Here is a 23,825-nt window from a genome sequence, read left to right as displayed (position 1 = left end):
CCTTAAAGTTATTGATCCACATATCACTGAGCAAGGCTTTAATATATGTTTGAAGCTATATAAATAAAATAATTATAATATACGTAAAATCGTGTTCATCGTGTCTAGAAGAGCTAGTCATCATAAAATCGTGTCTACCTGTGGCATGTCTGAAGAGTTTTGATGTTATTAAAAATCAAAATTTAAGAAATAAAAAACGAATTGAGAATCCTTTAAATCTAATCATAAAAAAAATTAATGTATGATGTGAAGTCGGCAATCGTGTTGTGTTAACAAAATAAAGAGAGCATATACAAATATGAAACGTAAAAGTAAATTAGGTTAACGATGGAGACTTTCCTCCACACATATTGCTTCTCTTGTGTCGTCACTCATGTATACATGTATCCCTCCCTTATCCTATTAATTTATCGCTCTAATCGTGTTTAGAGTTTAATTTTGATTGTTGTAACGTTTAACGTGTTATAAACTTATAATGTTTAATCATGAATTTTTTATCAGTTTTTTTCCATCTATTTTTTGCAAACTATAAATAAACATAGATATGGATAATTAAACCACAAAACATATATTTTCTTTGATTCTGTATTTCGTAATTATTTTTTAAAAATATGTTATATATTATACACATACATATATATATAAGACAACTTATATACACAAGTATACATATATAGAACAACTTATATATATATATATGTTTTATGTTTATACTTAAAGGTTACACATACGTATTCAAATTAAGATTTGTAAAGACCGCGAAAATCCGATTGAAATTACGAATCAAAAATAGCAATATTATAAACGATATGTTAAGGTAAGAGATTAAAACGAGAGTTATAAAACCGATTGAAAACAGACGAAAACACGGAGTCGAGATATGATATCTTTCCTTAACTCAATAAATCGCTCGTAATGTGTGACGGTTTGTTGCGATTTTTGAATTCCAGGATACAACCGTAATGAGACTATTACGCAACACCCGTAATAGAATCTGCGAACTGAGATTATGCTACGCTATAGCTCTCGTGACACATACGATATTAAGACGAGAGGGATTTGCTGGAAATAATTATTTGCTGTGTGTTTGGAGTATTAGAGAATTCGATTATTATTCGATCATTTAGAGTGAGAGAAGAGGGCGTCTATTTATACTGGAAGGTTCAGTTTGATCCGCAAGGAATAAGCTTTGGCGAAAAAAGGAATATTCATAAAATGTTCTCCTTTTTCCGTAAGTAAAAGGATTCGGAAATCTTCCGTTATTATCTGGATGCAATCTTTTATTTCCTAAGATTTATCCTTTCAATATGCAAAAAATATATCGCTGGAACTAAGAAGCCCACGACCCACACCCAGCTATATAGAGCCCAAGAGCCCAAGAGCCCTAAGAGCCAACTAAAAAATGCAACGAGCAACGAGCACGAGCACGAGCCCGAGCCCGGCACCGGCACCGGCGACGGCGGCGGCGGCGGCGCGCGTAGGTGTTTTTGCATAATGCCTTTTTACTTCCACAATGCTGCTGACCCTTATTGTGAGAATACCATATATATACAAGAGATTTTTCTCCTTGGTGAGAAATGTGGGACAAATACACTTCCACTAAACTTCCACTTTTAGTTATAGCCAATAGGAACATTTCATTTCCATAGGCTCAAACCCAAATCTCAAATGAATTTATAAGGCCAATTTGCTTATTAAACTTCATTTCTTATTCACACACAAACTCAATATTACAAGTCCAAATGCTTATTAATATTGGGTTCCAACAATCCCCCACATGAATAGAAATGACTCTATACATATGCAGACTCGATAGACTATGCAGACTAGACTCAAACTAGACTACAGACTCGACAGACGGACTTTTCGAGAGTATAAGCGAAAACTAACTGTGTCTGAGGAAATAGCGTTTTTCAGCCTTGAACCACTCATTGTTAATATCTGACGGATTTACTCTCCAGGAAGTGAACATGATGTCTTGAACCGCCCGGATTTTGGTGTAAACCAAATCAACAGATACAACCCAGCTTCGTTTTCTCGTAGCATTCAGTTCTCTATTGTGTTCATTGTGGCCTTGAACGTGCCTAGTTTATCATGAGTGAACTTGGAGAGTATAGCCTTGTCTTCGTTCTCCTAGAAACGGCCTCATTTCACACTCACTAGGTGATTGCCAAGTACCTGTCACATACACAAAAAGTATCCTGTTATACTTTATATACATGTATATGAAGGCTATGGTCTTATCTCATTAAAAGCCATAAAGCTTAACCTTACATAATTACAGGAAGCACTGTTTATCATCATGGAAATTGAGCATTTTACAGTGCTTTTCTCAGATTCTGCTTGATTTAGTTGTCCCTTTGAACCAACCTCTTGGGATCTCCAATCGCGTAGGTGGGGTTTCCATCAAACATCCTCTTTCGTGATAGGCAATAAGCCCATTCCCTTAGATGATTTAATGAATTGATCTCGCGGCAAGCTTCTGGTGAACGGATCCGCTAAATTTTCCGCTGACTTGATGTAATCAACCGTGAGTACACCACTTGAGATCACATGCCTAATGGTCTTATGTCGTCTTCGTATGTGACGAGACTTGCCATTATACAGATTATTCAGTGCCCGATAAATAGCCGACTGACTATCACAGTGTACACGTAATGCTGGCACTGGTTTTTCCCACATCGGGATATCTTCCAGGAAGTTCCGAAGCCACTCTGCTTCTTCATGCTTTGTCTAAAGCTATGAACTCTGACTCCATGGTTGATCTGGCCAGGAGTGTCTGTTTGGAAGATTTCCAGGATACTGCTGCTCCAGCAAGTGTAAAGACATATCCACTTGTGGATTTGGAATTTCTAGAATCTGAAATCCAATTAGCATCACTATACCCTTCTAACACTGCTGGTTCTTTACCAAAGTGTAGCCCATAACTCTTAGTGTATCGCAAATAGTTCAACACTCTAGTTATTACTTTCCAATGAGTATGACCTGGATAACTTGTGTAGCGACTTAACACGTTTATCGCATGCGCTAGATTGGGTCTTGTACAATTGGTCAAGTACATCAGACTTCCAATTACCCGTGCATACTCCACCTGTGATACTGGTTCACCTGTGTTTTTGGTTAGGTGAGCTTGCATATCCATTGGAGTTTTTGCGGTTCCATTTGAGTAGGTCTTAAACCTCTCTAGGATCTTTTCAGAATAGTGATCTTGAGACAGAGTAATTCCATCGGATGTCCGAATGATCTTAATCCCAAGAATGAAATCTGCAAGTCCCATGTCTTTCATGTCAAATTTTCCATTGAGCATGTTCTTGGTTTTTTGAATGATATCTTTGTTACTGCCAATAATCAGCATGTTATCTACATACAGACATAGTAAGATGTATCCGTTTGGAGTACATTTGTAGTAGATGCATTTATCACATTCGTTAATGCTGAAACCATTTGACATCATCACATTGTCAAACTTTTCGTGCCATTGTTTTGGATTTTCAGTCCATACAATGATTTCACGAGTCTACACACTTTGTGCTCTTGACCCTTAACCTCGAAACCTTCGGGTTGTTTCATGTATATTTCTTCTTCTAAATCACCATTTAGAAAGGCAGTTTTAACGTCCATCTGATGGATTTTCAAGCCTCGCAAGGCTGCTACACCAATCAATATTCTGATCGAATTTATTCTCGTAACTGGAGAATAGGTGTCAAAGAAATCTAGACCTTCTTTTTGTCTGAATCCTTGCACCACAAGGTGTGCCTTGTACTTATCTTTAGAACCATCAGCTTTCAGCTTGGTCTTGAAGATCCATTTACACCCTAGTGCTTTGAACCCTTGAGGTAAGTCAGTTATCTCATAGGTATGATTCTGCATTATAGAACTCATCTCACTATTGACAACATCCTTCCAATAAGGAGCTTCTGGTGTAGACATGACTTCAGTGTAAGATCTCGGTTCATTCTCGACAAGAAAGACCATCATGAAATCTTCACCAAAAGATTTTTCCTTACGAGCTCTTTTGCTTCGTCTAGGTTCATCTTCAACCTGTTCTACTTCCATCTCATTTACAGAAGTAGTCACATCTCTTTCTTCACGAGTGCGTTTAGTAGTTTGCTTATCCCTATATGGAAATATGTGTTCAAAGAAAGAATCATTCCTTGATTCCATGATAGTATTCACTTGGACATCTGATACATCTGACTTATGTACCAGAAATCGATAAGCACCACTATTGTGAGCATATCCGATAAAGATACAGTCCACAGTCTTAGGTCCAATTGTGACCTTCTTTGGAGGTGGCACTGCGACTTTTACTAAGCACCCCCACACTTTCAGGTATTTGTACGAAGGTACATTACCTTTCCAAAGTTCATACGGTGTTTTGCCAGTTACCTTATGAGGTATTTTGTTGAGGATATAATTTGTGGTGAGCAGTGCTTCCCCCCACAGATTCTGGGGTGTCCCAGATTCCTGCAACATTGCATTCATCATCTCCTTCAGAGTTCGGTTCTTTCTTTCCGCAACTCCATTGGATTCAGGTGAATAGGGGACTGTAGTTTGATGGATAATTCCGTTTATCTGGCAAAACTCATTGAAAGGTCCATCATATTCTCCACCCCTATCACTTTTGATCATCTTGATGGTCTTTGCTAGTTGCTTTTCAACTTCGAGTTTGTATTCTTTGAATTTGTCCAAGACTTCATCTTTACTACGCAGCAAATACACGTAGCAGTACCTTGTACAATCATCTATGAAAGTCACAAAATACTTTTTACCACCTCTTGATGGTAGATATTTTAAATCGCACAGATCAGTGTAGATTAATCCAAGAGGTTCGGTAGTTTGTTCAACATGAGGTGATGGTGTTTTTGTGAGCTTTGCTTGGACACAAATTTCACATTTGTCTTTGCTAATTTTGCATTTTGGAATCATGTTTAAATTCATCAGTCTTTGAATAGACTTGTAATTAACATGTCCTAAACGTTCATGCCAAATATTAGAAGACTCAACTACATAAGCAACTGGATTCTTATTAATTAAATCTTTGGAATCAGGTACAACTTTGTTTTTCTTCAGGATTGTCATTACAGACATTTTGATCAATCCTGACTTAACATAACCTTTTCCTATGAAAACACCATTCTTCCTAAGTATCAGCTGGTCAGACTCAAAGTTGATTGCAAAACCATGCTTGCTCATTAGAGTACCAGAGATCAGGTTCTTCCTCATGTCTGGAACATGCTTCACGTTGTTGAGAGTAACCTCCATGCCTGAAGTCATCTTCAACACAACTTTTCCAGTACCTTCAATCTTGGATTGGGAGACGTTTCCCATCTTCAATTGATCATCAGTCTTGCACTTCTGATAGGTACTGAACATCTCTCTGTCAATACAGATGTGTGTGGTTGCACCTGTGTCATACCACCACGCCTTGGGGTTCTCTTCCACCAAGTTAGCCTCTGTAACCATTGCACACAGGTCTGCTTCAGTCAAGTGAGCTTGGTTGTTCTCAGACTTAGCCTTTCGGCGACACTCTGAAGACTTATGTCCAAGCTTGTTGCAGTAGTTGCACTTCCCATTGAACTTATTTTTCATGGGTGCTTGACCTTGCTTCTTGAAGCTAGTGTTGTTTCGTGGAGGAAACTTGTTAGGCGCAGCCTTGTTGGATGGTTTGCCTTTGCCCTTTTTCCTGTACTCAGCCACGTTTGCATCATGGGTCATGATCTGACCATCTTCTTTTCCAACTCTGTCACGTTTTAGTGACTCATTCTGCAATCTGGAGATCAGATTTTCCAGCGACAGGGCCTTTTGCTTGTAAGCAAGATAGTTCTGGAAGTCTGCCCAACTTGGAGGTAACTTCTCAATGAAGCAGTTCACCGTGAATGTCTCACACAGCTTCATTCCTTCAGTCCTAATCTCTTGAAAGATTAGTTCCAGCTCGTGCACTTGTGGCATGATGGGACGAGAATCCACCATCTCAAACTTGAGGAGTTTCGCTGTAGCGAATTTCCCAGAGCCGACATTGTAGGACTTTTACTTCCTTTCCAAAGCATCCCAGAGTTCTTTGGAAGTTTTGACCTCACTGTACACATCAAACAGCTGGTCCACCAGGCGATTCTTGATGTGCCCTTTGCATAGGAAGTCTGAGTGCTTCCATGCTTCAACGGTAGCCAGAATCGTAACATCTTTGTTTCCTTCTGGCACTGTTGGGGGATCCTCTGTGAGGTACTTGCTCAGCTGCATTGACGACAGAAAGAAGTGCATCCTTTCTGCCACTGCTTGAAGTTCGAACCATTGAACTTGTCGGGCTGAAGTCCTGCGGTTACCGATGCTGGCATCCTGACTTCACCCGAGCTTCCATTGGTAGTCATGTCGACATCACCGTTAGTCATAGTTGAATCTGTTCACAGAAGATAACTGAAGTTAGTATTGAGAACCAAGATTCAAATCAGCGATTAAGACGTTTAAGTCGCTATGAACAGCGTTTTTCCGAAAAGGACTCGCTTTGAGTTTCCACAGATATTACCAATAGGTATTCTTAGAACTCGAAAATAGGTGTTCTCAAAATCGTCTTTTGATGACGTTCTTAAACCCTAACACGTTTTGCGGACCTGTCTATGACTGCCGCATAAACCATTTTAGAAGATTCATCTTTAACAGATCAAAAGTTCTACGAAATAGCTAAGAAACTTTCGCAGACATTTTGTAGATCGATTTTAAAAAACTCGTTTTCTCAAAAAACCGTTTATAAAAACTGTTTCGCAATATTCAATCCAATTCAAGCGATAAGCAGGAAGCGGATTTATTGAGTTAAGATTGTAAGGACCGCGAAAATCCGACTGAAATTACAAATCAAAAATTAGCAATATTATAAACGATATGTTAAGGTAAGAGATTAAAACGAGAGTTATAAAACCGATTGAAAACAGACGAAAACACGGAGTCGAGATATGATCTCTTTCCTTAACTCAATAAATCGCCCGTAATGTGTGACGGTTTGTTGCGATTTTTGAATTCCAGGATACAACCGTGATGAGACTATTACGCAACACCCGTAATAGAATCTGCGAACTGAGATTATGCTACGCTATAGCTCTCGAGACACTTACGATATTAAGATGAGAGGGATTTGCTGGAAATAATTATTTGCTGTGTGTTTGGAGTATTAGAGAATTCGATTATTATTCGATCATTTAGAATGAGAGAAGAGGGCGTCTATTTATACTGGAAGGTTCAGCTTGATCCACAAGGAATAAGCTTTGACGAAAAAAAGAATATTCACAAAATATTCTCCTTTTTCCGCAAGTAAAAGGATTCGGAAATCTTCTGTTATTATCTGGACGCAATCTTTTATTTCCTAAGATTTATCCTTTCAATATGCAAAAAAATATATCGCTGGAACTAAGAGGCCCACGACCCACACCCAGCTATATAGAGCCCAAGAGCCCAAGAGCCCTAAGAGCCAACTAAAAAATGCAACGAGCAACGAGCACGAGCACGAGCACGAGCTCGGCACCGGCACCGGCACCGGCGACGGCGACGGCGGCGACGGCGGCGCGCGTAGGTGTTTTTGCATAATGCCCTTTTACTTCCACAATGCTGCTGACTCTTATTGTGAGAAAGCCATATATATATACAAGAGATTTTTCTCCTTGGTCAGCAATGTGGGACAAATACACTTCCACTAAACTTCCACTTTTAGTTATAGCCAATAGGAATATTTCATTTCCATAGGCTCAAACCCAAATCTCAAATGAATTTATAAGGTCTATTTGCTTATTAAACTTCATTTCTTATTCACACACAAACTCAATATTACAAGTCCAAATGCTTATTAATATTGGGTTCCAACAAGATTATTAAATTTGATTAACTTCCATACTTACAAATTATTATGATAAATGAAAATTTTTTTAATGACTCTTCATAATTTTGTGATTACCTGATTCTTATCCGGATCTGCTACATGGGAGTTTTAGTTATTTGGATATGTATCTGGAATGTCTAGATATCCAAACTTCGGATATTCGCTTAAATATTAAGATTTCTGCGGATATCCACTGATATTCGAATCCGGATCCAAATTCAGAAAAATAAAATATTTAAAAAATATATATTAAAAATGATAAAATTAATATTTATTTACTATTTTGTAAAAATAAACTTTTTATTAGAAAAATATTTTAATATATTGTTAATTATATATATAGATATACAGTAAAACCTCTATAAATTAATACTCGATAAATTAATAATCACTATAAATTAATAAATTTTGCTGGTCCCAAGTCGGACCAATGTAAAAATCCATCAAATTCGATAAGATAATAAGATAATAATTTTGTTTGAAACCCTTATGTAAATTTATGGTCCCAACAAAAACATAAATTAATAATGATATAAATTTATGCAAATATATATAAATACAATATTCTAAAATATGACTAATGTGTTTGTTTTTACTTAAATTTGAAATTTCATTGGTTCTTATCTCTCTAATTATTATATCAGTAGTTTTTATTGCTCTTTTACTATATACATTCAACATTTACGATGATTTTTTTATCGTGATAATTAATTTTCTCACCTTTAAATGTTTTTAAATGTATTTTAGTGTTATCTTCAATTTTATCATCAGTAATATTGATAGCAGCCATGATTTTTTTTATAAATTTTAAACTTATGAACATGTATATTTTTACATGGACAATCCAATATGGTGTTAAAAACTATTTTATTGTGATAGTTATGATTCTTAATCATAATTTATATCATGAGATTTGTTAAAATTTTAAAATATAACATTAATACAAAGAAATTTTTAGAAAATTATATGTGGAAAGTAAATTTTCTCTATAAATTAATATCACGATAAATTAATAAATTATCATGATCTCAACATTATTAATTTATAGAGGTTTTACTGTATATATAAATCTCAATTATATTACACAACTATCAATAAAATATAACTTTTAATATATTTAGAGGTTAGAGATTCGGATACGGATATCCACACCTTAATTTAACTATCTAGATCCATATTTGGTTTTGATAGATATAAGATTTTACTCTCCAGATTTTTTTCGAATAACGAATCCTGGATTGGATCTCGGATACCAGATAATAATTCCAACCCTATATACAAGTAGCCTAAAATATTATTTTATTTTTTTTCAAAAAAAGTAGTCTTGAAGACTTGAAGTGACACATTAGTTAAGGAAATCAGCACATAGTTGTGGTAATTCATTATCATGTCTGAACATTATTGGAAGAAAAGAAATTTACTTCTTGACAGTTTGATGAATGTATAACAACGGATTGACATCTATCTTAGTTCAACCGTAACGGAAAAAAAAAACACACACATGTATATATACGCATATTTTGCATACTAAATCATTGAACTTCAAACATGTAATCTACATATGTTGGAATAGATGACTTTGGAATTATTTCTTCAATTGAGAGGCATACGAAAATACACGCTTCCTTCTTGGAACATGACCCATCATCTAATCAAAATTTATCACTTGAATAAATTATTATGCATCCCATTATCCTTACGAATTTTAGTATTACTATGTTAGTTTGCATACAAAAGGGGTACACCTGATTTGTCCGTATTAAACTATGGTTTGATTTGTACTCCATTCGTGAAAAAGACGTCTACATTTACATTACATACATCGTACTATCTACTTAATGAGTGTTTAAGGTTCTATTCTTCTCTCTGTTTAGCGTTTTAAGGTTCATGATATATATTTCATAAATTTAATAAAGACTACATACTTATAGCTAGTGTTTGAAGAATATATAACGACATCCCTATCATATTATATCTTATCTTGAAGATGGATACATATCGTCTATAGCAAATTAACAAATTAAAAAAAAACTATAGAGAACAAATTACCATTAAAGTTTTGTCATAAACAAACAATTACCAATAACTCTATATTATTAAATATGCTTTTCAATTTATTTGAAGTTTGAATCGAGTTGTTGCATTCATGATTTTGTTCCAATATTGATTAAGGTTATAAATAAGAAGATTTTCACATAGATATAGAATAAATAACAAAATTTTCAAAACTTTATATAAACAACTTATTTTCTGAATATTTTAAATTAACTAATTTCGATGCTTTTCATGTATGTGACCTCTAGTCTAGATGGATGGGTAAGAGTTAAATATCAGTTTAAAACTGGCCGGGAGGAAAAAAAAGTTTATAACTGGCCGGTCAACTAAGATTAAAGATTGATCAATGCAAGACTGCGAGGTACTAACCGATCTGTATATTTATTTCTCTTTCTTTTTATTGTTTATTTCATTATTAACTAATTTTCTTCCGGTTCCTCCAAGTTTTTGATCTTTCCAAGACTGCAAGACATTTACATACCTTTGAGCGCAATTACATAAACGAAAATTATACTCATTCTCGGGCAGAGATAATATAAAGCACACACACTCACGATATTATATATCTACACATGATTCATGAATATGATATCATCGTATACATGTATATATAAGAGCTGCATATGTGCAATATCATCGATCATCATCACTAATGAGAATGTAACAAAGTTTTTTTCATAAGACGACATTCTCCTTCCTCCTTCAAGAGCTTCGTTTCCAAGGTACTATTTTTAATTCTTGATTTCTCCTTCATCTCTCTCGCTTTCTGAAAATGAACAAGAACAAACGTCTGATGTCTTTGTTAGATATATGAATTTTAATTTTTGAATTAGATATAAAATGTTACCTCTTTTGTTTCGCTCAACCTCAAATTATTATCATCTGCCAAAAACGAATATAAATTTTTTGTTATAGTTTCTGATTATCGAACTGCGTTTCTTTTCTTGTACCCTGAATCCACAAAGCACTGAAGATTCTTTCACAACACACTTAATTGCATCCAAATAATCATTTTCTATGGTGAGAAATTTATAATTACGTGCTACAGATGATTTGCTTTTATCTATCTTATTTTGCTACAACCTTGGTAGCTTTGCAATTTTATAATTAATGACTTTTTTACCATGCAATAATTTACCAACTAGTTTGCTACATTGAGATTCAGGGACTGACGTTTCTTTAGTTTCTTTTTGTGTTTATGTTTAGATGTCAAAATATTATGCATGTCTTCAAATAAAAACACAAAAATTAGTTTGAAAAAAGAATCAATCAATTATTTGTTTGTCTGTGTTTTACTTTCTTATTCTTAAAGATATTTAATAGAAATGTAGAAAAATATAATCACAGTATTTGATTAAATTAAACGCAAACAGATTTATAGTGCCAACTTTCTATTTGATAAAATATAAGTTTTCATCATACATATCTATAATTTTCCTATCAAACTACGACTTTATCAAGGCTTTAATTTGTTGTTCTTTTCATTTGAGAGTCCAATAAAATCGTAGATAGTTGGAAGTAGTTTATTTACCTAGCAAGGCAACTTATACATAGCCCAATAATTGCTTTTAGATAGGGACAAAATAATTCATAATATCATTATATCAAATTATGATCAAATTCCCCAAAATCTCCAAAATAAGTCAATAACTTAACTTGTAACCAATGGTAACTAACAGCTTTGAGTTTGAGTATGATTAGGACATACTCTTCCCTATTCTCTAAAACTTGTTTTTTTTTTAATTATCCCCAAAACACACATATATTCATACGCTATTCTCTTTTGTACGTAGTTTCATTATTAATAATCACACAACTTTTATTCCAAACATAATGGTCCCAACATAAATGTCAAATGCGCTTTGTTCCATTTGCAACTTCAAGATGAGACAAATTATTGGTGGGTCCGTCTCTTAATTTTGTGTTTAACATATGCTCCAATTTTTGTTCTTTTTATCAAACTGTAGATGGTCTATTCTACAATCTGGTTTTACTTCAGATATATTATGTCTTTGTTCTTTATCTTTAGGCACATACCCTCCTCAGGGATCTGAAATGCTTAGAATTTTTACATGATTGTCAATTTAGCTAAGGTAATTAACATAAATTTTCTTAAAGTAAATTATCAGAAAGAAAAAAATTCTTGTATAACAATAATTTTGTTAGCTTGCAGTTACACGCATACACCTACAGACGCGACACTGTCTACTTTTTTGTGTATTAGATTTTTAACGACACGTTTGAAGACAAAAAACAGAGCGGGCCCACAAACTTGAATTCTTTTGTCTTATTTCAAAAGTCGTCAAAAAATTTGGTGGGCCTCAAAGCCCACTGTTTCCTCCAGACGGATCATTCCTTCATTAGTTGCTTGGTTAACAAATTATTAACGCTCAAGTAAGGATTAATCGCGTAAGGATTATTGGATTTTAATGATTGGTGATTAATATTATACTACTTGTTGTTTTCTTGTGCAGCTTTTGAAGTCGTCGTCTCTTGCGTTTTCTCACAAGTCAAAGCTGAGTACGACGTTAACGACGAGTCTTCTCGCCGGCGACCGCCGTTTACGGCGGAATTTCGTTAATTATGTCCCGCGTTTCCGCCACCTCCACCACTCCTTCTCGAGTGAGAGCCGCCAATTCGCACTACTCAGTCATTTCTAGACCTAGAGCCCAAGACGATAACGGTAAACCGAAATCCTCCGGTCACGATCCCGGTAAGAACCGGCGGTCCATTCTGCTTAAGAGAGCGAAATCCGGCGAGGAGGAGACGGCGGTTTTGGCTCCTCAGAGAGCTCGGTCTGTGAATCGTCCGGCGGTTGTTGAGCAATTCGGTTGTCCGAGGCGGCCGATTTCTAGGAAGAGCGAAGAGATGGCGGCGGAGGAGGATGAGAAGAGGAAGAAGATGGAGGAGTTGGAGGAGAAGCTTGTGGCGAACGAATCGCTGATTAAGGATTTGCAGGCGCAGGTTTCGAGTTTGAAAGCGGAGCTAGAGGAAGCTCGAAGCTCAAATGCAGAGCTAGAATTGAAGAACAGGAAGCTTTCTCAGGATCTTGTTTCAGCTGAAGCTAAGATCTCATCTCTTTCCTCTAACGACAAGGTAACATTTCGTTTCCATAGATTAAGCGAGAAAATCTCACCAATGCATTGACTTAGTGAGAGTACAGAATCAGGAATTTTGCATTTAGGCTATGGTATGCTCATTTTTCGAAGTAATCTCTCAGGTGTTTTTGGTTGATTTCAGCCAGCTAAAGAACACCAGAACACAAGATTTAAAGATATCCAGAAGATAATCGCTAGCAAATTGGAGCAATCCAAGGTTAAAAAGGAGCTAGTGGTTGTAGAATCATCAAGCTCCATTATACAAAGATCATCTCCACAATCTCCTTCACCTTCAAGATCACTTCCATCTCCACCACTTCCAAAGTTTTTGGTATCTCCAGCTACCAGTTCAGGTAAAAGAGATGAAGCTTCTTCTTCGCCTATTGCACCACCAACACCACCGCCTCCGCCTCCACCACCACCACCTAGGCCACTCGCTAAAGCAGCTCGCGCTCAGAAGTCTCCTCCGGTTTCACAGCTGTATCATTTGTTGAAAAAGCAAGATAATAGTAGAGACCTTTCGCCGTCTGTTAATGGGAATAAGCCTCAAGTTAACAGTGCACACAACAGTATAGTTGGAGAAATTCAGAACCGTTCTGCTCACCTCATCGCTGTAAACTACCAAACATTTCCTTTTCTTGGACTCTGTTTACTTTAACCTGAGTCTTGATGAGTTTCATTTTATTCCACAGATAAAAGCCGACATTGAGACAAAAGGGGATTTTATCAACGATCTTATCCAGAAAGTTCTGACCACTTGTTTCTCGGATATGGAAGATGTCATGAGATTTGTGGATTGGCTTGATAGTGAACTGGCAACACTGGTAACGCTTACTTCCTCTTTTAACATTTTGTTACAGAAGTGACTGATTTATCACATTTTGAACGTGGTTTAAATCAACTGTCTATTGAGTCCAAACTCTTTATAGAATTTAGCGAGTTTTACATTGTCACATATCTTACATGCGTATTCCTCTTGCCTAAATGCCTTACAGGCTGATGAGCGAGCTGTGCTTAAGCATTTCAAGTGGCCTGAGAGGAAAGCCGATGCTCTGCAAGAGGCTGCAGTTGAGTACCGCGAGCTAAAGAAACTGGAAAAAGAACTTTCTTCCTACTCCGATGATCCGAGCATCCACTACGGTGTTGCCCTGAAGAAAATGGTCAACTTACTAGACAAGTAATACGAAGGCTCAATGATTAAAAGAAACGTTTTTTAGATTCCCAAAAATGTTGAATAACTTAAAACTCTTGTTATGATAAGGTCGGAGCAGAGGATAAGGAGGCTAGTCAGATTACGCGCCTCATCCATGCGTTCTTACCAGGATTTCAAAATCCCTGTCGAGTGGATGCTCGACTCGGGAATGATTAGTAAGGTATGTTTTTTTCTTTCTATGGAGACTTTATTTTGTCTCTTTAAGTAAATGTACTCTTTTTAACATTGTTCTAATGCCATTGATAGATCAAAAGAGCATCGATCAAGCTTGCTAAACTTTACATGAATAGAGTTGCGAACGAGCTAGAATCAGTTCGTAACTTGGATAGAGAGTCTACTCAAGAAGCCTTGCTTCTCCAAGGAGTCCGGTTCGCTTATAGAACGCACCAGGTAATAATCCTTAGACTTCAAATTTAAAAAGCATTCGCTCGGGTCCAATACAACACAATGTGTGCATTGATGCTTGATGGTTTGATCTGTACAATTTGTTTTATTCAGTTTGCGGGTGGACTCGATCCAGAGACATTATGTGCATTAGAAGAGATAAAGCAACGTGTTCCGGGTCATCTCCGTCTGGCACGGGGGAATTTGGCCGGAGCTCCGTCGTAGAAAAGTAACCGGAGTAAATGTGAGTAATATGGCCGTTGGTTTTGGTTATAAAAATTCGTTATTTGCGTTAATAGTGTTTGTTGAGTGAGTACATGTTGTAGTATCCCACGGCACGTAAGAATAATGTTAAATGTATCTAAATGTCCCCTCTAATGAAATTACTCAAAGAAATTTTTGAGCTATATGCTCATACAGAAATAATACATTTTCTCAATCACATCTCTTCTTCACTTTCGTTTAAATTATACTCTCTAATCACACCATCGAATCTTTCTTGAATTTGGAGCTTAGTTTCAAAAGCATTTATCTTCTTATTTTTGTCGTGCATCTTATCTTCTTATCAACGCCAAATTCAGGGGATGTAAAGAGCTGAGATAAAAGAAAAAGTAATTAAAGATCCGACGGCTGAGAGGGAGTTAATATTGATTTGAGACGAAAAGAGATTACAAATCGAACGGCTGAAAAGGCGTTTGATAAGATAACTCACAAAGTGAAAGGTGGCGTGATTCCCCCACTTTTATCGGTTACCATACCTAACTCAAGATTTAAGTATAATTACGAATTTTCAGATTAGATAATGGTATTGATTTTTTAATATAATTTGGTAGATTGAAGTACGGACACAATACTTAAGACAAAAAATTCTTATATTCTCTATTTATAAAATATTCGGATCAAGTTGCCGAAATAATAGCTAAAATAATCGGTTTTGAGAGCTTCTATAAATGAAAAAAAAAACATTTATTGCTCACAAATTTATTACGTACGTGGCAAAACCTGCATTAGGTTCTCCACGTGGCGATCTGACATGTACTCATGTCATATTTTTGGTCCGTTGAGTTCCACAAAAGTTTCCATCGACGGCTTAGAATCATTGTATGGCGCGTGTCCGAAGCGCGGGAAAGTGTGGAAATCTCAAGACCACAGGTGGTTAGCCTGAGTGCAACTCACGACACTTTTATCCAATCAAAACACGCCACGTTATCCTTCACTGTTGTTTCTCTCTTGTCAAGAACTGGAAATCTCCCACAACAAGGAACAGCCTTAAGGATTTCGTGTATCTAAAAGATCGCTTAAGGCTCAAGTCAAGTTCATTGATTTCTAGCTTCCAAATTCGAAAGTCAATCGTCTAAGCTTCAGAGACAAGAGACATGGAAGTTTCCGGCGTCGTTCTCCGACAAATTCCTTCCGTTTCAGGTGCCGTTGCCGATGGCCGTTACTCCGGTCTCCGATCGGTGTCCAAATTTTCCGGCAATTCACGCACGGTGTCGTTTCAAACCAGGAAATTTCACGGGGTTATGTGTAATAACGAGTTTGCGGATAAAGAGCACATGAATTACTATTTCAAGCCAACGAGATGCGGCGGAGAGAAGGAGAAGGTTAAGCTTATGGAGAAGGAGAAGAAGGCGTTGAAGAAGAAAGCTAAGGTCCTTAAAAGTCTTTCTAAGAACTTAAACATGTTCTCAAGCATAGGGTTTGGTCTTAATCCAGAAGCCGGTTTGGTTTCTGAGATTCAGAACAAGTCAATCTCGGTAAGAATTTGTTTTCAAGCTGTAATCTACTTTCTCCTTCTTTGATTTGACTGTTTCATGGTGGTATTGATCGAAATGATGTCTTAAACTGGATCTTGATTTGTTTATGATTACGCAGGAAGCAACAGAGATTTTGGTTAAGCAGCTAGAGCAGTTAAAAGCAGAGGAGAAGCTATTGAAGAAACAAAGGAAAGAAGAAAAGGCAAAAGCTAAAGCCATGAAGATGACTACTGACATGGACTCTGAATCATCATCATCTTCGTCTGAATCAAGTGACAGTGATTGTGGCAAAGGAAAAGTTGTTGACATGAACACTCTCAGAAACAAGGAGAAACCGATTCTTGAGCCGTTACAGCCAGAATCTACTTTAGCAACCCTTCCTAGGATCCAAGAGACTCTGATTTCTAATAAGAAGCTCGAAGAAGATGCACAGATCACAGGCGAAGCATTGCAGCTTGCTCTGCTTCAATCAGCTGCTGCGTCCACAGTCTTTCCCTTAATGGCAAATCCTGGACAGAGATTGAAGACAGTAGAAGCGGTTTCAGTGGTTGGATTGCCATTGAAGAGAGTAGAAGTGTGTATGGGAGGAAAGTGTAAGAAATCAGGAGGAGCTGTGTTGTTAAATGAGTTTCAAAGGGCCATGACGGGCATGGAAGGATCCGCTGTGGCTTGCAAGTGCATGGGGAAGTGTCGAGATGGTCCAAACGTTAGAGTTGTGAACGAGACTTATGATTCTATGATGACTGATTCAGTTAAGACACCGTCCAAGACCGTTTGTGTAGGAGTTGGATTGCAGGATGTTGAAACTATTGTCACAAGTTTCTTTGGTGAAGAATCTAGCAGAGAGGGACTCGGTTATGTCTCTTATTGAAAGTGTTCTTAACTGACCAAAGATATATATATATATATATATATATAGTGTTATAGTGTGATGTTTTCTCTCATTGTACATATCTGTCTTCTTATGCATCTTTGAGTGTAACATTGATATATTTATCTTACTGTACTTTGGTTTGAAAAGAAAATCTGTTGCGATAAGACCTGTAAAGATCAACTTAACAAAAACCTTCGCAAATTACAACCCCTACCCAACTGTCTTGAAGCCTATAAGCTACTAAAGATCATTTGTTTGCACTAACTATTACAACTGATCATTTTGCTCCAAAGATCATGTGTCTGCAAGCAACAAAAGTACAGATGAGATCTTACATGTTTTTAGTTTCAGATTCTGGGAACTTTGGGCCTGGAATGAAGTTCTTCGGCGTCATCATCTGATCTGTTGCAGCGTTTCAAAAATGAGTCAAGAGTCGGCTGCTTCGAAGGGCTGTTTCTTGGTTTTGTTGGACTGCTAATCAGATGACTAGATGAAACCTCCAAAGCATTCTCTTGCCCATCAAGCATCTGTATTGCAGATTGTTCACAAAGTTTCGTCTCCAGTAGTTAAGAAATGATGACTAAACTCAAAACTTTGGACAGTATAAACATTTATTTTTTCACGAATCACACAGCCTTCCAGTATTTGAGACTTTGATAGGATTCAGTAATAATAGTCAAAGATAATCATAATAATGGATATGTGATTGACACCATTTCTCAAATGATGGCTTGTCATAGAGAATAAGAATACCTGTCCAAGATTATCCAGCTTGCTCTGAACAACTTCCCTGTAAAGAAAGTCAAGTTCAGCGTAATTGACCTAGGACAAACAAAATTGAGATAACCATTGAGATTTGAACTGTAAATGTGAATGAGAAAGAACCAGATGATGTCGTCAACAGTGTCATTTGCTAGAAGGTAGTGTATGTTAACTGAAGAGACCTATAGAAATTAAGCAAAAGCCATAGGAGGGATTAAAAATGACACTGCAAATGACTAGTGAGAAAAAGGTGTAACTGTGACTCACTTGACCAATCCTATGTGCACGATCTTCTGCCTGTATCAGGTCACCCGGAGTCCATGCCAACTCCGCAAAGATAACAGTGCTTGCTGCTGTCAAAGTTATCCCAACACCAGCAGCTCTTATTGACAGCTGCAAATTCATGTAAACAACAACAAAATATTTAAGAGCTAGTAATCTCTACTGTAGAATGAAAGGATTAAGATTTACACATACAATGAAAGTTTTAAACAAAAAAGAAAGCAAGATCAATTTTGTACTTATATGACGTCTCTGTGCAACTTAAAAGTTTGAAGTATATGGTTTTGCAAATATATTGTTAAAAGCAACCTTCAAATGATGAATAAAATAGTTTATATGGTTTCAGGAGAATTAATCAAGAAATATAAACATAAACCTCAGGCTAGTAAGCACTGTCCAGAAACGGCGCACAATGACAAATTATAAGTTCCTTCTATAGTGGCATGCTAAGAGAGAGATAGATAAATCTGTTTTAAAGATGGTGAAAATACTTACCACTGCTGCTTTTATCTCATCATTTCCCTGAAAATCGGAAACCAAGGCTTGTCTAGAGGAGGCAGGGGTGCTTCCATCAATCCGTATGCAGCCCACTTTCTTTTTCTGCAAATTTTTTTTTTTTGTAACTCGTATGAGAAACATAGGGGGTTTTTGGAAGTTTTGCTGACAGTTCAATGCCTTACTTTAAAAAACTGATGTAATGCCTCAAGCATGGACTGATGATGTGCAAATACTAGAAATTTGCATCCAGCCTGCATCACAAAGCTCAAAGAGAAAGGACAATAAGGTAGCAGACATGTATGAGAAATTTTCAAAACCGTTTATCGCTAATAGCACTATTACCTCAAGCACGGTTCCCAGATAATCAAGCACTGCCGGGATTTTGGCTTCAGCGGAATATGTGTAGATCTAAAATACAAAATGGGGAGATGTTACAAGATACTAGGAAATAACAAGCAGGTCCAACGAAAGAAAAGAAGAACATACATTCTCAGCTAAAAGTACACCAAGTTGAATCAAGCAGGGCCATTGCTGTTGCAATGAACTTCACTGGCTGTGAAGAAATAATTTGGAAAAGGTAAATCAATACCTTGTTGATAAGGTGCTTCTCTGTAAACTTAAGAGATTTAATTTCGTCTTCCGATCTGCAATCTTTTATTTTTGCTTTTACCACCTTCAACTGTAAAAGGTAATATAAAGGCAATTCCTTTTTTCAGATACGAATCCTTCAAGGAAAGTAAAATGCATGGATATTAAAAACTACACCAAGTTACCTCGTGAAACAAAGCATTGATTTGCTTCATGTCCTTTTCCGCTAGATCAAGGAAAACCTATTTACACAAAGATAGAAATAATAACGTCACAAGAAATCCAATAGCAACCAGTAAAAGATCACATAAGATGCATGGACATAAGAGAAAGAGCTACTACTAATAACCTGCTGCCTTCGCTTTGACGGAAGTTCGGACAAGACATCCTTTTTAAGTCTTCGAATCATTACTGTGGCTTTCATCAAATTGTGCAACTCTTCATGATTGCTTGCGCCTTGAAACATTCCGAAAACTCCCTGAAATTTGAATGGAATGTATAAAATTTTATGACGGAACAGTAACCACGCTACATGAAATTATAGGCAATTTCTCAATGTGCAATGAACTTACGCCTTTGCAGTATCTGTTACCATATTCCTTTACATTCCTATAAACATCTGGGTATAGAGCTTCCAGCTGCCAAGAAATAAAGAACGAAGGGTTTTTAGTAAATCAAATCACATCAAGAGATCCACACGCCCCTCAAAAATGCACAGCCAAAAAGGAAAAAAATGTGACACTAGTAAAATGGATATATCACCTGTTTGAATAGCTCTATTGGTCTAGATAAAGCAGGAGTTCCACTCAGTAGTATTGCATATTGAGCTTTCTGAAACAAATGGTATGGATTCAAATAGAGTACTACTCATTAACAATGTACTAAAGATTTACAGTTGCACCAAAAAGAAACTGATTTTACATCCGTCAGCCGATAACCTAAAATTAGCTTCGTAGGCAAAACGATGAGTGGACGATATATATAATAATTAACAATACCTTTATGACTGGAAGGGAAGCACTTGTCCTCTTTGCTTGAGCGTTTTTAAGATAATGTGATTCGTCTGCTATAACAACCTGAAAAGACGGAGAAGTACATCGTCAAACCCCAAAGATCTGAGACGAATACTAAAAATGCAAGTTATAGAATGCAGAATCCAAAAATGCAGAATCCATAAATGCTTCCTTCCTCTCCATTCCTTAACTAGCGTCTCCTCGTCAATTTGAAGAATCTCACACTCATGTGCTTGATTTGTAACCAACGTGATCATTATACATCAAGATGCCAGGGACAATCAACCAAAAAACTACTAAGAAGCCATATTCTCACCTTAAAGTCCAACGCCATTAAGAGTTGGTCCAGTTTAGTGACCACGTCATAGGAGATGATGTTGAAGACACCATCAAGATGGATTGTGCCATTTCTATTGGATGAAACTATAGTAAATCCGCTCTTGTTTGATCCACCTGCTTGAGGTAAAACTACCTACTAAAGGATGACTTACATGAGAGAGTAAAAAATAAAGAATGTCTATATCTGACGTTAGACAAGCAATAAACTACATACAACTATGTCTGACGGAGGTACATGCAGCCATTGGTGGATCATCTGCAAGAAAATAAGATGGCGAATCATCTTCATCTTAATTGACATCCACAACGTCCAATTTAAATTCATACAAAGATCATGAGCTTACCGTTGCCCAGTGTAAGCGTAACGAAGATGGTGCGATAATCAGAACTGGCCAAGATTCACGAACGCATGAAGTTACAGCAATTGCCTGCACAGACAATGGGCATGTGAATAAAATTGATGGGAAAGAAATTTACAAGCAGAGTGAAGATTTTCCAGAAATTAGTTTCTTGTCAGTTTGCAAGGAGCCATACTTGTGAGGAGAATTTTTCTGATTGCCATAACGCCATATCTACTTAGCAAGTGACTAACTCTATCTTCTCCCATGAAAGGAGAGTGAGATTTTCATGAAGAAATGAAAGGATATGTTAGACAGGAAACCACTTGCCTGCAAAGTCTTTCCAAGACCCATTTCATCTGCTAGAAGCACACGCCCTCCGTGCTGCAAAATAAACCTGAGAAAGGCAGGAACAGATCATGAGGCAAAGGAAACAGTTCTCAGGTCCCCAACAGGGCAATAAGTTGCTGAAGAATTGATAATAACGAGGAATCAGAGCTAATGAAGAAGACTAGATATCGCTGACATACTCTATGCCATCTCGCTGAAACGGAAGAAGCTTTGGCTCAATGTGGCTTGGTATCTTGTCATACAGATCTAGGACAATTAGAAAAGAGAAAAGTAAGACATACAAAGGGTCCCAAACAAAAAAATCTTTAGTTAAGATCACATCATTAATGTGTCTGAAGTGATAAACCGGATGCCTGACTTACGCCGTAGATCTGGAACTCTAGAGGCAGAAGCTATTGCACGTTGCACGAGAGGATCCAAGTTCTCTATCTGATCATTCAAAGGAAAAATATGTATCTAAGAGACCCTTGACCTCTAGTTTAAGCTGCACTTTCTGAACCAGTATAAAAAAATCAAGGTGGCTTACCTCAACTTTAACACTGGAAACTTCTCGCAGAATCTTTTCTGCTGATGACAGTGAAGATTGAGGAAATATCCATAACCTGGATTTCCACAAGAGAATAAACAAGGCGTTACATGCCAAGAATTTATTTCTCTGTTTTGTTTACAGATCACAACGAAGCGCGTTGGAAATAAGAAAGATAAGAGAGAAACAAGATCACACAAATGACCCATGCATATGAGAGAGTACAAAAGGAAAAAAAAAAACCTTTCTTTAGCATTCCAAATGGCCTTAGGGATTTTACGCACAGCATCCACCACCGCCTGGATAATAATAAACAGCAAGTAAGTGTCAAACACCAAACCACCAATCATTTCCACGCTAAGACTTCTAACAAGTTACCTGGTTATAGAGGAACTTTGCAGCAAGATCTCCACTATGATGAAGCAATATTTTGACAGAGACCTTTTGCTCAGGTTCCTTGGAGCCTTCACCTTTTGGCGTATAGGCTACCCTCACAGTTAATACAGTAAACAAAAACCATATGCAGAGATATTAAGGACACACACACACACACATAAAGAGTAAGAAAAAAAAAACATCTCCCCATTGAGAAGGGAAACCAGACAATTGCTAATGGGAAAATCAACTAACCAGTGTTTGGTTTAGGGGCGAGAATTGAAGGTAAGAATCTGGTTCCTTGAGACGAAATAGGAACCTGAGTAAAAGAAACACACATAAGGGAAGCAAAACACCTTAAAGAAAAGTGAGAAGAACCCATTACACAAAACACAACACTCGAAGCCATCCGAAATTGCCCTAAGTATCGCAAACAAAAACCAAAATTAAGGAAGATATATATGAAACCCAGAGATGGTAATTGCGAAAGTGAAAACCTCGTTGGGAGTTCGCAAGGAAGAAGAAGAGGAATTGCCCTTCTGGTTGATTTTCTGAATAGCTTCTTTCTCAAGAGCATCCATCTCTTCTATGGTCAAATCCCAGAAATCATCATCCATTTTTTTGATCTCTCTCTCTCTCTCTCCACTTGTTCGTCTTTCTCAGTAATAATAAGTCGGAGAATCTTGGATGGGACCTTCAATGGCGGAATCCCTTCTCAAATCTTTCCCTCGTCTCTCTCCGTCTTCGCCTATTCAAAACGTCTGAAAAAACAAATGTTTACAAGCGAAACGTTACCGTTTCAAAAGCTTTAGATGAGAAGGGCAACAGATCAAGCAATTACCCCAAATCCGGTTTAGTTTCGGTTCGATTCGAATTAAAACCAAATACGGTTTGAGTGTTGAGCATGATCTCTCTGTCCTCTTCAATTTCGTCTAATTGGGCATGATGTCTCTGTCTTCTTCGTCATCCTCCAATGGTAAAAAGTCCTAATTTAATCCATAATTGCTTCGTCATAGCTTCGAAAAAACTGAACAATTAATCACTGGTTCTTTTTTTTTTCTTTGTTCTCGCTGAGCTATTGTTTCGATTCCTGCGTTACTCGCTAAGTGTGCCTTTTCTTTTTTAACTCTCAGTTTCGGTAATGTCGTGCCATTTCTTGGAATCTAAATGAGATCATTCTTTGTTGCTTGAATAGACTTTTATATTGCTTAGACATGAAACTCACCAAACTGTTTATTCCAATTCAGTTTAGAGAGTGACTTGTATCATCTCTATCTTATGTTCAATTGCTTGCCAAATTTTGATGATGTTCTTCGCTATTATTATGCCTGATGATTCTTATTTGTTACAGAATGCGCAGGATTTGTGGTGGTGTGCCTGCAAATGACGCACCCGACAAGCATTCTAGCTCGTAGAAGTTTGATTGAGATCTGACCACATTCTGTGTCTACATATACAAGCTGTTCTAACAAATCTAAGGTAGAATGCTACTCGTCAACTATCTTTGC

At 37.0% G+C, this 23,825-nt stretch overlaps 3 protein-coding genes across 4 annotated transcripts; 2 read left to right on the top strand and 1 right to left on the bottom strand.

The window, feature by feature from the left end:
• The first annotated feature begins 10,587 nt into the window (after positions 1-10,587).
• LOC18011417 (protein CHUP1, chloroplastic) lies at positions 10,588-15,051 on the top strand. 2 transcript variants are annotated; one of them, XM_024150415.1, is made up of 8 exons: positions 10,588-10,641; positions 12,394-13,015; positions 13,160-13,630; positions 13,710-13,841; positions 14,013-14,194; positions 14,279-14,390; positions 14,477-14,620; positions 14,729-15,051. In XM_024150415.1, exons 2-8 carry the CDS (start codon positions 12,503-12,505, stop codon positions 14,837-14,839), a joined length of 1,665 nt encoding a protein of 554 aa, XP_024006183.1. In that variant the 5' UTR covers positions 10,588-10,641; positions 12,394-12,502; the 3' UTR covers positions 14,840-15,051. The 2 variants fall into 2 exon arrangements, with proteins under 2 accessions (XP_024006183.1, XP_006393445.1); XM_006393383.2 differs by lacking the exon at positions 10,588-10,641 and having other exon boundaries at positions 12,363-13,015.
• A 780-nt stretch (positions 15,052-15,831) lies between these two features.
• On the top strand, positions 15,832-17,396 carry LOC18011418 (diacylglycerol O-acyltransferase 3, cytosolic). Its single transcript, XM_006393381.2, has 2 exons — positions 15,832-16,371; positions 16,490-17,396. The coding sequence occupies exons 1-2, from the start codon at positions 15,991-15,993 to the stop codon at positions 17,240-17,242; spliced, it is 1,134 nt and encodes a 377-aa protein (XP_006393443.1). The 5' UTR covers positions 15,832-15,990; the 3' UTR covers positions 17,243-17,396.
• LOC18010365 (SWI/SNF-related matrix-associated actin-dependent regulator of chromatin subfamily A-like protein 1) lies at positions 17,232-23,073 on the bottom strand. Its single transcript, XM_024150182.1, has 24 exons — positions 22,815-23,073; positions 22,573-22,636; positions 22,321-22,427; positions 22,186-22,241; positions 21,943-22,018; positions 21,779-21,845; positions 21,596-21,662; positions 21,396-21,462; positions 21,072-21,155; positions 20,942-20,983; positions 20,705-20,860; positions 20,374-20,451; positions 20,138-20,206; positions 19,948-20,013; positions 19,725-19,853; positions 19,561-19,617; positions 19,377-19,466; positions 19,130-19,195; positions 18,970-19,038; positions 18,785-18,889; positions 18,275-18,400; positions 18,131-18,189; positions 17,999-18,035; positions 17,232-17,772 (listed from the first exon to the last, which is right to left on the bottom strand). Exons 1-24 carry the CDS (start codon positions 22,932-22,934, stop codon positions 17,593-17,595), a joined length of 2,037 nt encoding a protein of 678 aa, XP_024005950.1. The 5' UTR covers positions 22,935-23,073; the 3' UTR covers positions 17,232-17,592.
• Between the last annotated feature and the right edge of the window lie 752 nt (positions 23,074-23,825).

This window comes from Eutrema salsugineum, unplaced genomic scaffold (genome assembly GCF_000478725.1).
Source record: "Eutrema salsugineum unplaced genomic scaffold, Eutsalg1_0 scaffold_7, whole genome shotgun sequence".
In the NCBI taxonomy this organism is placed as follows: domain Eukaryota; kingdom Viridiplantae; phylum Streptophyta; class Magnoliopsida; order Brassicales; family Brassicaceae; genus Eutrema; species Eutrema salsugineum.
The sequence above is the reverse complement of the archived record's forward strand: the minus strand, read 5'-3'. Positions and strand labels throughout refer to the sequence as shown.

Coding starts and splice junctions, on each gene's coding strand:
- LOC18011417 (XM_024150415.1), top strand. CDS start 12,503: ATGTCCCGCGTTTCCGCCACCTCCACCACTCCTTCTCGAGTGAGAGCC. Junction 13,842..14,012: donor ATAGTGAACTGGCAACACTG/GTAACGCTTACT, acceptor AATGCCTTACAG/GCTGATGAGCGAGCTGTGCT. Junction 14,195..14,278: donor ATGGTCAACTTACTAGACAA/GTAATACGAAGG, acceptor TGTTATGATAAG/GTCGGAGCAGAGGATAAGGA.
- LOC18011418 (XM_006393381.2), top strand. CDS start 15,991: ATGGAAGTTTCCGGCGTCGTTCTCCGACAAATTCCTTCCGTTTCAGGT. Junction 16,372..16,489: donor TTCAGAACAAGTCAATCTCG/GTAAGAATTTGT, acceptor ATGATTACGCAG/GAAGCAACAGAGATTTTGGT.
- LOC18010365 (XM_024150182.1), bottom strand. CDS start 22,934: ATGGATGATGATTTCTGGGATTTGACCATAGAAGAGATGGATGCTCTT. Junction 19,196..19,376: donor AGAAGCACCTTATCAACAAG/GTATTGATTTAC, acceptor TTTGTATTTTAG/ATCTACACATATTCCGCTGA. Junction 17,773..17,998: donor AGCTGGATAATCTTGGACAG/GTATTCTTATTC, acceptor TCTGCAATACAG/ATGCTTGATGGGCAAGAGAA.